The following is a 14,266-nucleotide window of genomic DNA, read 5'->3' as shown; positions in this document are numbered from 1 at the left end:
AAATTAGGGAAAAAAATTCACCTGAGAGAAAATTTTACTGTAAATGTAAAGATCTTAGGATGAGAACTGATTGAGCCATTAGAGAAGTGAAGGTCATGGCCAGTCAGGGAGGACCGCAGGCCTGGCTAGAAGAAATTAGGGGAGGGCCCAACTGGTCCAGAGATGTTTTCAGGTGTGCTCCAAATTGTGTCAATTACTGAAAATGAATGCCCGAAGGGAACTTGCATCTAACACAATCACATTTACAACAACTGTGACACAGACACGCAGCATGCTTGAATATTTATGGGGACATGAGTCGCTACCTCACAGGGCATCTGCCAACGTCGTGAGACCTCAGGCCACCAACAGCAGCTGAAGAAAGTCACAAGATGGGACTGAATAACTGCACACCAAAGGAAATACCATCAGTCATTAAAAAACAAATGTAAAAGGTGTTAATTAGAAAATCGATTTATTTCTGCTCCTTCCACACATCTCATTGTTCAGGTAACAGTCTTATACACGTCTCTGAAATAAGGTTCTGTCACACACTCTGTCTAAAGGCAAAGCACCAGATGGAAGGCCAATCAGCTGTCCAGAGTTCTCAGCTAGGTGATCGCACTTCCTGATTTTACGTTAATTTCTGAAAGTCACAAATGTCATCTCGAAAAATGTTAAGGGGGTTGTAAAAAATAATCATTTCCATCAATATTATAGTTGTAGAAACGGAGTATATCTCCTTTAAGAAATGAAAAACTAACAAGAAAATGCCACTTAACATCGTGGGTACGTCAGTACAGGTCAGCAGGAAAAAATACTGTAATAAGCTTGTCTCTTTGAAACCAAGAAGACATTCTAGTCCAAGCTTTAATACGCTTCCTATGTGTTCACTAGATGCTTCTTTTTTCTGCTGCTTTCCATCCTTCTCCACATTTCATATCAGAGGATTGGTACAGCCTTTAAAACTTCGTTAATAGGAGCAAATCCAGTATCCACTGATTTCTTCTCAAAAGGCACTAACCCATCAGATAGCCCCTGTAGAAATAAAATTTATAAACACAAAAAGTGAAAAGGAAGCAATATTTCAAAGTGCCCAAACAAACTTTATGACGAATCAAATGACAATCTGAAAATATAATTGTGCAATTCCTCATTATGGTTTTGTTTCACATCTTGTCCCCTGCCCAACAAATAAATTATTGGGCCTCAGTCCCAGTACCCTTCCCCCTCCTAGTATCAAGTTACTAACCAATATGCTAAACAACACAGAATGAGAAAAAGAAGTAAAGAAAAGGAAATGTTATGTAAAAGTTAAAAGTCAGAATCAATTTCCTTTGGACTTTCTCAGTTCCAAGAAAAATCACAAACCTTTTTATGGGAAGAAGCTGGTTTGGCTTTTCTAAAAATTCCATTATTAGCAAAGGAGAAGGCGGGAGGATCAGGAGCCTCATGCCCGGGAGGTGAGCCCTTGAACCCTAGAGAAACAGTGTGCAGCAGCGTCTGCCCATGCACCTCTATTCCTTTACAAAATGTCCAGATAGCAGGGAGGGGCGCTGGCTGCTGCTGCTGAGCAGGTCAAACTTCATGTTGATCACTTAGGAGATCCTTTTACTAAATGCATGAGTTAGGCCCTGAAATCCCCTTTAAATTAAAGCATTAAGTTTGGTTTCATAAAGTTCCAAACTTTTTCTTTTGCAATAAATCCTTGCAACCTATTATTAACTAAGGATCTACAGGATCAGGAAAAAAAATAGAAAAATGGTGTAAAACTATCCACATTAAGAAGGGTTTAACACACTGTCCCCACTGATGCCTTCAGAACCTCTCTCCATTTGACCCTGCCTCTAACACTTAGTGGGTAAGCCTCGGCAAACCTCACTCAGTTTCCTCATCTGTAAAATGGAGTTATCCCAAAGGGTTTGAAGGGATTACTTATATAGTAACTGCTACTCATGGGAGTAAACATTTGACAAATGTTAGCTGCTATTATTAGTTCAGAGTTTCAAGTTTCTTCATCTGTAAGGTAGGGACTAAAATCTACTTCATAGGGTTGAGATCTACGACAGTGCCTGGCACAGAGCAGCCACTCAAGAATGTGATTTTCCTCCCTTCCAGCTTCTGGACTCACCTGACTCCCTATAGGGCTTAGATCTATGCGCAGCCAATGAGATCTCCCCAGAACGCATTCGCACTTTTCCCTCTGCTCTATCAGCCTGGCCAACCCACACTCTGTGTACAGAGAGAACTTCCATCCCACATAACCACCCTTATGACAACTCTGACACCACTCAGTACTTCTCACCTCCCTCCTCCATTGAAAAAAACTGAATAAAAAATAAAAGCCTCGGGCCAGCCCCGTGGCTTAGCGGTTAAGTGCGCGCGCTCCACAGCTGGCGGCCCGGGTTCGGATCCCGGGCATGCACCGACGCACCGCTTCTCCGGCTATGCTGAGGCCGTGTCCCACATACAGCAACTAGAAGGATGTGCAGCTATGACATACAACTATCTACTGGGGCTTTGGGGGGAAAATAAATAAATAAATAAAATTTAAAAAAATAAATAAATAAATAAAATAAAAGGCTCTTAGGATATAGATTCTGAAGACTCCCATATAAATTTGTTACTGTGCCTGATACTTCACAAAAAGCATACTTTAAGACCTAAGCTTCACAAGGAAAAAATGTTCAAGACAATTTTAAGGAAGGATCCATTAATATCTGCACCCCTGGAAGTCACTCAGCAGCTAGCTCACTAGGAACCAGAAGTCCCAAGGACGCCTGTCACCTGCACACACTGACACGGGACATGCCCTTCTGGACATGTGTCTCTTAGAGCAGTCACATGTTGTGGTCTCCTTCCCTGTAACCAGTGTGTCACCTATGCTTATGCACTACAAATCCACGGATTAGTCAACCTATGCTTAGACGGAAAAGAGCACTTAAAAGGACATATCCTTGTTCAAAACTGCCAAACTTACATGTAGCCCTACCTCAGGAAAAATTTGGGGGAACACTAAGAAATATTATAATGCTATAAAGATGCCATGTTGGAAGAAAAGAAGAGCACGTAAATTAATATACTTCTTGGAAGACAATAAAAATAAACTTGTTGAAACACATTTACTATGGTTTCTCCTGGAATCATTTAGTCCCCTCTCAAGGCCCAGAAAATGTAAGGTCTTTAATTATTATATTCAGGACTGTCAGAATTTTATACAAGTAGAACTATAGGTAAATACAAGTATTGAGGTAATCCCAAGTATTATAGGAATCAAAGTGAATCAAGAACTCAAAAAACAACTGATACAGGAGAAGCCACCATGAAGGATCTTCCACTTCACCTTTATTTTAAGGCATTCATTCTTTCCTTACTCACTGAGTGCCTTCTGCATATCAGGCAGGCACTGTGCTAGGCTGGCACTAACACAGGAATTCCTCAAAATACTATGACATGCATTCTAGCATTTAATCCTTGCAACAATCCTAAAAAGGGAGGTGAAACAAGTATTTTTTTTTGTGAGGAAGATCAGCCCTGAGCTAACATCCATGCTAATCCTCCTCTTTTTGCTGAGGAAGACTGGCTCTGAGCTAACATCTATTGCCAATCCTCCTCCTTTTCTCCCCCAAAGCCCCAGTAGATAGTTATAGGTCATAGCTGCACATCCTTCTAGCTGCTGTATGTGGGACGCGGCCTCAGCATGGCCGGAGAAGCGGTGCGTCGGTGCATGCCCGGGATCTGAACCCGGGCCGCCAGTAGCGGAGCGCGTGTGCTTAACTGCTAAGCCACGGGGCCGGCCCAGAAACAAGTATTAATCTCACTTTACACTTGAAGAATGTGAGACTGTGGGGGCAGTTAAGTGGTTTGCTCAAAATCACAAGGTGAGAAAGAACAGGACCAGCATTAAACACAGGCGTCCTCACTCCTGCTCCACTATCTTCAGCAATCGTCCTAAAACAGAAATCTCACTTTCTTCCTTTAGAAACAGAAATGGTGTACTTATTTACTTTTGAAATGGCTATAATCCAATTTGAAATACAGAACTTTGAGGATCCTGTTTATCTTTACAATAAAAATACTAATTAACATTGATACCATGCTTGAGAGCACATAAAACACCTTCTCATTTAATGGTGACAGGAACTCGCTGAGGCACATTATTAACTTCATTTCACATGGTTGGAATCGAGGCCAAGAGTTCACGGAGCTGATCCGAAGTCTCAGAGCTAATGAGCCGCACACCCAAAACTGGACTCAAAATTCCTCCTCCTCCTCCTACACACTGTCCTTAGCAGCTGGACAGATGCTTTGGTTTTTAGAATTACCTCTCTTACTTGCTAACAATGAACCATGGATACAAGATTTTATACTGCAACAACCCAGCTTATTCTGATGCCAGACTCTCTACAACCTGAACGTTTTTAACACAGCTCCAAACCTGGAAGCAGATGAGACCCAAACACCTGAAAGGAAAGGACGGTGAAAAGCCAGGCCAGGAGGCTCCCCTCAGCCAGGACTGATTTCAAATGCAACCAGATACCTCAGCTACCTATGTCCTCAAATCACAGCATAACCCACAAACCGAGGAGGAGGCAGGAGAGGGTGAAATTACAACAGGTGTACACTGATAACAACGAGAAGTGCCTGCTCACACCGAGGAAACAAACTACAAAACTGAAAAGCAGTACCACGTCTAACGTAAGTACAACTGTGTACGCTGACCCTGAGGCAAGAAGGCAAAATGATGTCTAGCATTCAGTGTCCAGCAAATACTCATGATCAAATAATAAATGTCTGCCAAATACAAATGTGAATGTTACGGGGGCAATGAAACAAACACTTCAGACAGAGGTCTGTCACAAGTGAATAAAATACATTCTTAGTACATGTCAGGTTAAACTCCAGTTACACAGAAGAATCACATATATGCATCATCCTATTCCCTAAATGATGTTAATTTACGTAAATATTACTATGTTCTTATTTTTTATTTTTCATTTCCCCCCTCCCTCCGGGAAAACTTTTCTGAACTGACCGCATGATCTCAGGATCTACTCAGGGGCTCCCTGGCTTTTCTCATCAGGCTTGAAAACACTAGTTCAAATTCTCAAACGGCAATTTTTGCCAGTCTGAGTAAAGCAGGCCTTTTGTCCTCAATTATATGATAGGATCTATTTAGACTATTTCATACAGCTTTATAACAGACTTGCCTGAACATAGGAACCCATCCTTCTTCCCCCAACCAAACACTTTGCCTAATTTTAGGCCATTACACCATGACACAGCAGGCTATCTTTTATTTTCCTTTTTTTAATTTTTAAGATTCTGCTTTTAGGTCAAAACTTTCCCAATAGTAAGGCTAAAGAGAATCTCATGACTATTATTATTTTTCAGAAGAACCAAGTTCACAGTTGTACCAAAGTCTTTTACCCAGTGTCTAAACATTATTTTATTTGAGCCTATGTACATTTAAAAGGTACCTCGCACACACAATTGCACATACATTATCTTTTGAGTTATATCAGAAAAATTTTTATTTTCAAAACAAAAATGTCTCCTTTGGAACTCTGTACTAGTACAATAAAAAGACTCGGCACTAACATTTTATTTTTTATTTCAAATGTATTGTCATGTATGCAAACAGAAAATAAAGTCATTCATTTTATTAGTGTCCATATTTCTTCAAAAGACAAGCAAGGCGTCAAATAAAGCCATGTTTTACTTTGTAAAATTATATCAGTAGGGGAGGCAACAGGTCCTTAAAAAGGCATAAATCAGAAAATACAGAACTAGTAGTATTGTTTCACTGCTCCTGTTTTCTCCTTTTTAAAGGTACCTCTTGCCAAAGATGATATCAGACTCTTTGTGAAAAAGAACTGAATCCTAGAGGTTATCATGATACATCTTACATCATAGCCACCTTTATCTCAGATGCTAGCCACTTATTTGATCTGGAAAAACCAGTGGTTACCAGTATTTTTTAATGTCTTTTTATTGTGGTTGCTATTCCACTTATTATGTATCAAACTGTCTATATAAGGTAGGACATCAAAAGTAATGTACGTGCAAGAGGAAAGACACATCCCTCCTTGTTGGTACTAACCACAACCCTACTGTATGCAAAAAATAGGCCCAGAGACCTGGCTCATCATCTCCTTTGGGGCCTGCAAATATTCCAGAAAATGCAATACTGTTGCTTCCCTTTCTTTTCTAAAACCATCCATTGTTTCTCCTCACTCCACAGCCAAGGCAGCAGGAATTAGGAGCTGTGGATGAGAAATCATATCAAAAAGGGAACCACAAATTCCTTTCTCTTAAAAATCGAAATCCTCGATTTAGCTGCATGACCAGTTATAGAAAGTAGCAATTCTGTTTAGACCATTGTTCTGCTTTCATTACATCTATATGCAATCTACACCTGAAACCAGAGAGTATATCCTGTTTCTTATTGTTGACTTAGCCCACAATCTTGGATACTGGCCTACAGAATGGGAACAGGAAGACAAACGTTTACATAAACAATTACAAAAGTAGGATGAGGGCAGTGCAGAGAATTAAACACCTTCCACAGCTTTTCTGTAAGCAGCAGATGCTCTATTACCCTTCAAGTCAATGTCTGAGCTAAAAGACAAACATACCCACATGTTGGGAGAGAACCTAAAACCATAAGGAAGAATGGAAAGTCGAGGCAGAATGAGAACAAATCTGGTTCTAGGGGCAAACCCAGCCCGCTTCTTCTGTCCTGCTATATGCCTCCAAAGGTTCCTTCTGTTTTGGCTGTTAATTTTTAATAGCCTCTTTTTCCTCTCTGGGAGCTTCCTCTTTTTTTGTTCTGCTATGGAAAACTTCAGTCTCTTCCATACCAGTACACCTTACCAGGCTACATTAACTTATTTCCAACAGAGGTAGAAGAAAGAGGAGGCTGGGGTACCTAAGTCTTCATACAATGTAGCCAATGGCCAGAATTGTTTTCCCCAGACAAAAATAAGAGCCATTGGCAGAGGAGCCTGAGGGGGCTATACAACCACACAGAAATTCAGCTGACAAAGAACACTGTGCTCTCTCTTCCCATCCTGTAGGGCTAAAATGGGAACATGACCACAGGATAAGTACTTGCAACTTTCTAGGGGAAGTCTACCCATTCTACCCCAGATGTGTTACAGACAATGGACAGGTTAAGCCATAGAACAAGTCAACTTGTGAAATTCAAACACATTCCTACCTGCCCTTTTATTGTCTCTTATAACAAAATACGGGAATACCAGTTCTAAGAAATCAGTATAGTTGACACTTGATATTTAACATATTCCCTAAAAAAATGAATTTACTAAGAGCTAATCTTTGTATGGTAGGCTTGCCCATAGTTCCTATAGTTACTAATTTATCCATAGGTGAAATTAGAGTATAGGGAAATGTGATCAGACTTGTCCACATTTCTAATTAATGATCTCAAATGGAATTATAAAAGTTGCCATAAAACCAGTTTATCTTTGTTCTAAAGATACTGTAAGTTTTCTGAATCAAAATCATCTAATATATATATGAAACCCTTTTCCCATCTTTTTGAGGAGGCAGTAACTCCTTTCCCATCCAAGGCTTCATGGGTTTTCTTCATACCAATATTCAAAGAGCAACAGCAATGAATGGCTTGAAAATATTACCTACTATTACTATTGCTACTGGAATCCCATATGCTATAGATTAACCAAAAAGCACTTCAGAGAAACAGTATCTCTAGTCACTGGTCAGTGATGCTACAGCAAAATAACAGAATTTTCTCATGAACGTGCATGCAGATAACAGTCAGGAAGACCTACGGGTCTCAATTTTGCTACTGACTATAGCTATAACCTTGAGCAAGTTACAAATTTCTTTCTTTGGTTCTCAGAATTTTCATCTGTTTAGGGTTTTTTTTGTTTTATTTTTGTGAAGAAGATCAGCCCTGAGCTAACATCCATGCCAATCCTCCTCTTTTTTGCTGAGAAAGACTGACCCTGGGCTAACATCTGTGTCCATCTTCCTCCACTTTATATGGGACGCCGCCACAACATGGCCTGATAAGCGGTGCATTGGTGCGCGCCCGGGGTTCCGAACCAGGGCCACCAGCAGCGGAGCACGTGCACTTAACCGCTAAGCCACGGGGCCAGCCCCTTCATCTGTTTAAATGAGGGTTAAATTAAATCTCCTATGATTTTACATGATCCCGGTAATAATTTTACCCATTTGCAATGGAAGGTGAGTTGCTGATTACACAAAGTACTTAGTAACTTACGGCAGCTTCATTCTCATGAATACTCTGGCCATGAAAAAACTCAACAGGACACAGACGAATCCAATGAAGAGAAGAAGAAATCTATTGAGTTTTGGAATGTTTGGGGCATTGGATCGGTCAAGGATTATGAAACCTAAACCTCCCATTGTAAACAGGAAGCTGGATGCGAGTCCTTCCATAATATATTGTCCATTTACTCTGAAAAAGAAAGACCACAGCAAAACAATAAATGAAAATTACCAGAAAAATAAAAAATTTTTCCCCTTAGATTGAAATTCCTATTTCTGCTAGAACATTTTTGTGCTAATTTCTTATTCTTACCCTTACAACTATTGTACAACACTTCTGGACATTCATTTCCACAAATACCTATTGAGAGCCTATCATGTATCAAGCACTGTTCTGGGTTCTGGGGATACAATAATAAACAAAACAGACAAAAATCTTTGTCTTCATGGAGCTTATGTTCAAAAAAGTTTTAAAACCTCAACTAACACAACTGTCTATGTAAAATCAATACTCATATTTAAGTTATTAGCTTAAAAAGCCAATTATTGTACTTAAAACTCTTTACCCAGAACTTTAGTTTAGCTCTTAAGAATTATGCTATTTAAATTTCTACTATCAATTTCAAATTAATTTTGCATTGGTTAGAAATGTTTGTTATAATAATTAATAAACCTCTTGGTTCAAAGAGAAAATTTTAAAAGCAAGCATTCTTAACTAAAGCTCCATGAACCCCACAAGGATTTCCAGCAATCTATAAACCCTTATAATTATATGCAAATTTTTGTATAAATGTGTATCTGATTTTTCTAGGGATACAGAGCTTTCAAAATTCTCAGAGTTCATGGACCCCAAAAAGCAAATTTGTCTGTTAAAGAGATGATTTACACATTGGCATATGTAAAGAAGCTATGTATTTTTTGTTAACTAATTGCTTTAATTGAAAACGCAATACACGCACCAGGTTTAAAATTCAAACAGCACAAATGACAACACTGTGCAAGGTCTCCCTACCATCAAGATCTCCTGTCATCTAGATCCCCTCCCCAGAGAATCACAATAATCTTTCCAGGAATATTCTATGCACAGAATACCACTAATGTTAAGTGTAGATACAAATGTATAGCTACATTGAGGTAGACAGTTATCAAGTGGATTTAGAATAAGCACAGTCAGGTGAACCAAACCACACTGGAATGAGGCATCACTGCCGAAATGGAACTCCCAAGTCTCAAAATTTATTTTTCTTATTTAATAGTATAGAAAATTTAATTTTTCCTTAAATGGCCAGACAGTATATATCTTAGGTTTGCAGGCCATGTGTTTTATGTCACACTTACCACCGTAGCTTGAAAGCAGCCATAGATAGTACGTAAACAAATGGGAGTGCCTATTTCCACTAAACTTTATTTACAAATAAACAGGTACCGGTGGTTTGCTGATCCCCAGAATAGTCTATAAACGTATTTTAAAGTGATACCCTCCTCTAAATAAGTGATTATGTCAATCATTGTGAAATATTTTATTTCCTAATAAATGAATAAATAACTATACTTCTCCTCTTGCTCTCACCCACTTGCTGCCATCTCCAAATTTAGCATTTTAAAACAGCTGTTAGCTAAATACAGACGGACCCCACAGGCTTCACTGTATTTTTAGATAAGCAGGCATGCCCCAGCCCAATCATTCAAAAGGGCATCTTTTACCTGTAGGCCAGGAAAGCTACTGGTCTCTGATGCCCGTGCTCATCAGTCATAGAGCCAACACTCGGAGGTTCCACAATAACATCATAAATTATTCCTATATGAAAGACAACAGTACAAATTAGATTGGCTGCCTAATTTTTAAAATAGGATTATTAGAGTTTTCATCTACTCTAAAGGTTCATTTGTATAGTCATGCATCACTTAAAGACAAGGATATGTTCTGAGAAATGCGGTTATGCGAACATCATCGAGTGTACTTACACAAAGCTAGATGGTACAGCCTACTACACACCTAGGCTATGTACTAATTTAATGGGACCACCGTCGTAAATGTGGTCTTTCGTTGACCAAAAGGTCATTATGTGGCATGTGACTGTATTTAAAAAAGGACTGCTTTGATGTATTATTACAATCAAATGAGGCCCAACCAATATCCTAAACTTCAGATAAAACATTCAGAAATTCAACTCAATATTTCAGAGTGACTTGTAAAACAATATTATCTCTAAAAGAAGTATAAATTTCATAAGAGAAATTCATTCAGTAACTGTTTCTAATACTCAAGGACTCCACAATAAAGGAGATTTAACATTAAAGGAGATTCAACATCAAGAAAATGTTCTACATCTGCTTGGATTTGTTTCTATAAATTGAGAGGTAACTAAAGAAATTTTTGCTTAAATGTAAAATAAGGAGACGTTTTTAAATCACACTGTTAGGAGACTGGCAATACTAGAGATTCATGATCATTAATGTTAATGTCTATCATTATATCATAATGCTATCATGATCATTAATATTTACATCCATCAACATCAACAGTTTTCCCAATCTCCCACTGTCAACATCTACTCTTTACCTTCTCCACTGTGCTCCAATATCCTCGCTTCCAGCTCTTCCTAAGCATAGCAAGACTGTCTCCCTCAGCTTGACTAACAAAACAATCACAAAGGAATTCCCTAATTTCACTCCCTGCAACCAAATCCACAAACTGGTACCAGCATCCATCGTCTTCATCTCCCCTCCAGCTACAATAGAGAGTCCCTCCTCCTACCAACGTGGGATCCCGTCCACAACTATCAGGACTCCGTCCCCTCTTGCCTTCTCAAAAACTTGTTCCTTTGGATAGCTCCTCTCTCCTGTATTTTCAACCTCTCCTTTCCTACATCAACCTTCCCTCTTAGCTAATATCCTATTTCTATGCTTCCTTTTTGAAAGGGAGTCAAGCTTCCTTCTGGAAAAAAACTTGGTAAACTCGCTGTCTCCCCTTCCTCACTTACCCTTCATTCTTCAACTCACTCCAATCTGGCTCCTGCCACCACTGATACATTACTCTTGCTAAGGTCACCAACGACCTCCACGTTGCCAGATTCAATGGACACTTTTCAGTTCTCAACTTAGGAGGCTTCCCAGCAGCACTCGATCCAGTTTACTAAACCCATTTTCTTGGAGGAAAAATGGCTTCTCATGGCTGTTGTGACTCTCCTGTCCATGTTTTCTTGCTACCTCCCTAGCTGAGCCTCCTCTTCCATAAAACCACTAAATGTTGGGAGATCCGTACAGCTCGATCCACCGTCCTCTTCTTTCTCTACGTTCTCTCCCAAACTGAACTCATCCCTTCCCAGGGCTTTCAATTCTATGCGCTAACGACTCTCAGTGTGCCAACAGCTAACAAACAATGCCAGCACCATTAGAATTAGATGTAAGCTCCCTACAAACAGGCACTTTGTCTAGTTCTTCAAAATCTGGCTTATGGGAAGAGTTCAGAAAACATCTGTTATTCACCAACTGCAACACAGACCTCTTCCTCAGTTCTAGACTCATGTCTGCAAACTTGACATATCCAATTAATTATAGTTGGTTATGTCCAACTATTCTATTTCCTGAAGTGACCTCCGGTTCACCATTCCCCACCAAAAAACTTCATTTCTTCAATCTCTGAAAATGAGTTTCATCTACTCAGATGCTCAAATCAGACACCAGAATCAGACACACTTCATTCTCCCCCTAAATCCAATCAATCCCTCATCAAGATCTACAGAATCTACTTCCAAAATATCTTTCGTTATATTTTCCTCCATCTCCACCGCCAGAACCTACTCCAGTCTAAGTCAACTAAAAAACCCACCTAACTGACCATATTTGTCCTAGCATACCTTTTCCCACAGTCCTTCAGATTTTGGCTAAAATGTCATTTTCTCAGGAACCATACTCCAATGTAAATGATGTTCCTAACTCTCATTATGTTCTCATAACCTGTTGTTCTTTTCCTTTAATGCATTTGTGGCAAACTGTAATGGAAAAAAATTTATGTGATATTTAACACGGCTCAACTATGACATTATAAGTTTCAGGAGGGCAGTGTCCTTATCTGTTTCATTTACTGTTGTCCCCAGTACCTAGCGCCTGGAACTTAATAGGGACTTGACACATTATTTGCTCAATATTTCTCAGCAATAAATATTGTTTATTTATAAATGTACAGTCAGTTTTTAGAAGAGACTCCTTGCCAGTGGCAAAACCAATTCTTTGTATGAGGTATGTCATGGCCCTGGCCACTAAAAGGTGTCCTTTTCCCTCTCCCCCAGGGGTTGGGGCAGAAAATCTCCCCATTACAATAATCAACAGTGAAAAAGTGGCCAGAATGAAACTGTGAGGCTTCTAGCAAAGGCTCTGACTCCAAGGGAGGTAAGGGTTACAGGAAAGAGACTAGCAGACGAAAGCAGATGATGACCCTACTATTAAAAAAAAAAAAAAGCCACATACATATTAAATTTCATTTATTGAATATAGTACCTTTTAATGTGCTGAGCAAATGTTAATGTTAATGCAGTGCAAGGACAGTATCTTACCAACAGAAAAAAATATTCAAAATGTAATTTATTTAAATGAGCATAAGTTAACTGTCACTATTCTATATTTGGGGGGGAGGGTAAATTCAAAGATACATTCTAGCCCTCATAGTTTCTGATTCTTCCCTCTTCAGTACCAACTATTCTCACAAAGTATCCATGAAAACGAAGATGTCTATAACTATTCCCTTAAAAGTAGAACCACTTTTGCTGTCCCTAACATGTAGAGCTTTAATTTTATAATTCGCAAAGTAAGTATCCCACTTTCCAAAATCTAAAAGCACAGGAGCACAGTCTTGAGTAAATCGTGGAGCCGTGGTGTGAAAGGGTGGTGGCTCTGCAGGCTGCAGCCGGACTGCCAACTCACCACTATATAAAGGAACGCCCCTTTTGCAACTTTCTATTTGAAAAAAAGGATAAGATGATAATTCAGAAGTGTTTCACAGTAACGCTATTTTCCTTATTCTTTAAATTCTCAACTTTCGTTCTGTGACATGCAATACCTTCTGCAAATCTATCTCCAAATTCAAAAATGTCTCAAAACCGCGGTTTCGGGAAATTCCATTCATATTTATTGTCGATCGGGGCAAAAAGCAACCCGGAGTCTTCGGTTTGGGCTAACAAACCTAAGACCTGTCAAGGCTCTTCCGAGGCTCCAGGGGCCGCAGAGGGAAGGTGGAAGTCCCACTGCTGTCAACCAGGGAAGCAGAGCGGGCCGGACCAGACTCTCGCGGACCTCGGTCAAGCCACTCTCCGCAAGCAACACAGAGCAACGAGCCGGGCTGAGAGACTCCACCGGGACCCCGGGCCCGAGGCAGAGGGCAGGGAGGCACGGGGGCAAATGACCCTCGGGCCGTTACCGCTCGGGCCCCCGCTGCCCTCCGCCCTCCGAGAGGACCGCGACAGGCGACCTTCCCCGCCGCCCCGGGACGGCAGCCCCGTTACCTCCGGTGATGAGGAAGTACGACACCACCACCAGGGCGTACACCGTCATGGCCGACGGCATGTGCACCCACGGCGGCTTCTTCAGCTTCAGGTTGGGGCACTCGAGCACCAAGAACGGCACTCGGTACAGAGTCTCCATGTCCGCGGCGGCGGGGCACCTCTCAGCCTGCGGCCCCACGCGCCACCCGGAAGCAGGCCCGCCCTCCCGTGCGCCGGCGCGTGCGCGGGAAGGGAGCGGCGGGTCCGCGACGCTCGGAGGCAGGTGATGTACGCCTGGAGGAAAAGAAGACGGCAGGAAGAACGGATCAATGACCTGATTTAAAAGTATCTACTACTGAATCTTTTGAGAAAAAATTTGAAATAAGTAACTCAATTATGGCCAGTGAGTAAACAGATGATTTATTTACCTTCAAGGACCTGCAGGGCCTCAGACGTGGCCAAGCCGGAGCAGCAGAGGGAACCGAATCCGCTTGAGCCCCGCCCACTTGCTCTAGCTGGGGATCTGG

The 14,266-nt window shown here is 40.7% G+C and overlaps 1 protein-coding gene across 1 annotated transcript; it reads right to left on the bottom strand.

The window, feature by feature from the left end:
- Positions 1–437: 437 nt before the first annotated feature.
- Positions 438–13,952, bottom strand: OSTC (oligosaccharyltransferase complex non-catalytic subunit). Its single transcript, XM_058549887.1, has 4 exons — positions 13,761–13,952; positions 9,964–10,057; positions 8,252–8,449; positions 438–1,017 (listed from the first exon to the last, which is right to left on the bottom strand). The coding sequence occupies exons 1-4, from the start codon at positions 13,897–13,899 to the stop codon at positions 999–1,001; spliced, it is 450 nt and encodes a 149-aa protein (XP_058405870.1). The 5' UTR covers positions 13,900–13,952; the 3' UTR covers positions 438–998.
- Between the last annotated feature and the right edge of the window lie 314 nt (positions 13,953–14,266).

Source organism: Diceros bicornis, chromosome 11 (genome assembly GCF_020826845.1).
Source record: "Diceros bicornis minor isolate mBicDic1 chromosome 11, mDicBic1.mat.cur, whole genome shotgun sequence".
In the NCBI taxonomy this organism is placed as follows: domain Eukaryota; kingdom Metazoa; phylum Chordata; class Mammalia; order Perissodactyla; family Rhinocerotidae; genus Diceros; species Diceros bicornis.
This window is presented reverse-complemented; position numbering and strand designations above follow the sequence as displayed.

Bases quoted from the DNA above. Each gene is read 5' to 3' on its own strand.
- OSTC (XM_058549887.1), bottom strand. From the start codon at position 13,899: ATGGAGACTCTGTACCGAGTGCCGTTCTTGGTGCTCGAGTGCCCCAAC. The intron at 10,058-13,760 runs GTAACGGGGCTG...TCTTTCATATAG, and splicing joins GTACTTCCTCATCACCGGAG to GAATAATTTATGATGTTATT. The intron at 8,450-9,963 runs GTAAAAGATGCC...TTTCTTTTTCAG, and splicing joins GTAGCTTTCCTGGCCTACAG to AGTAAATGGACAATATATTA.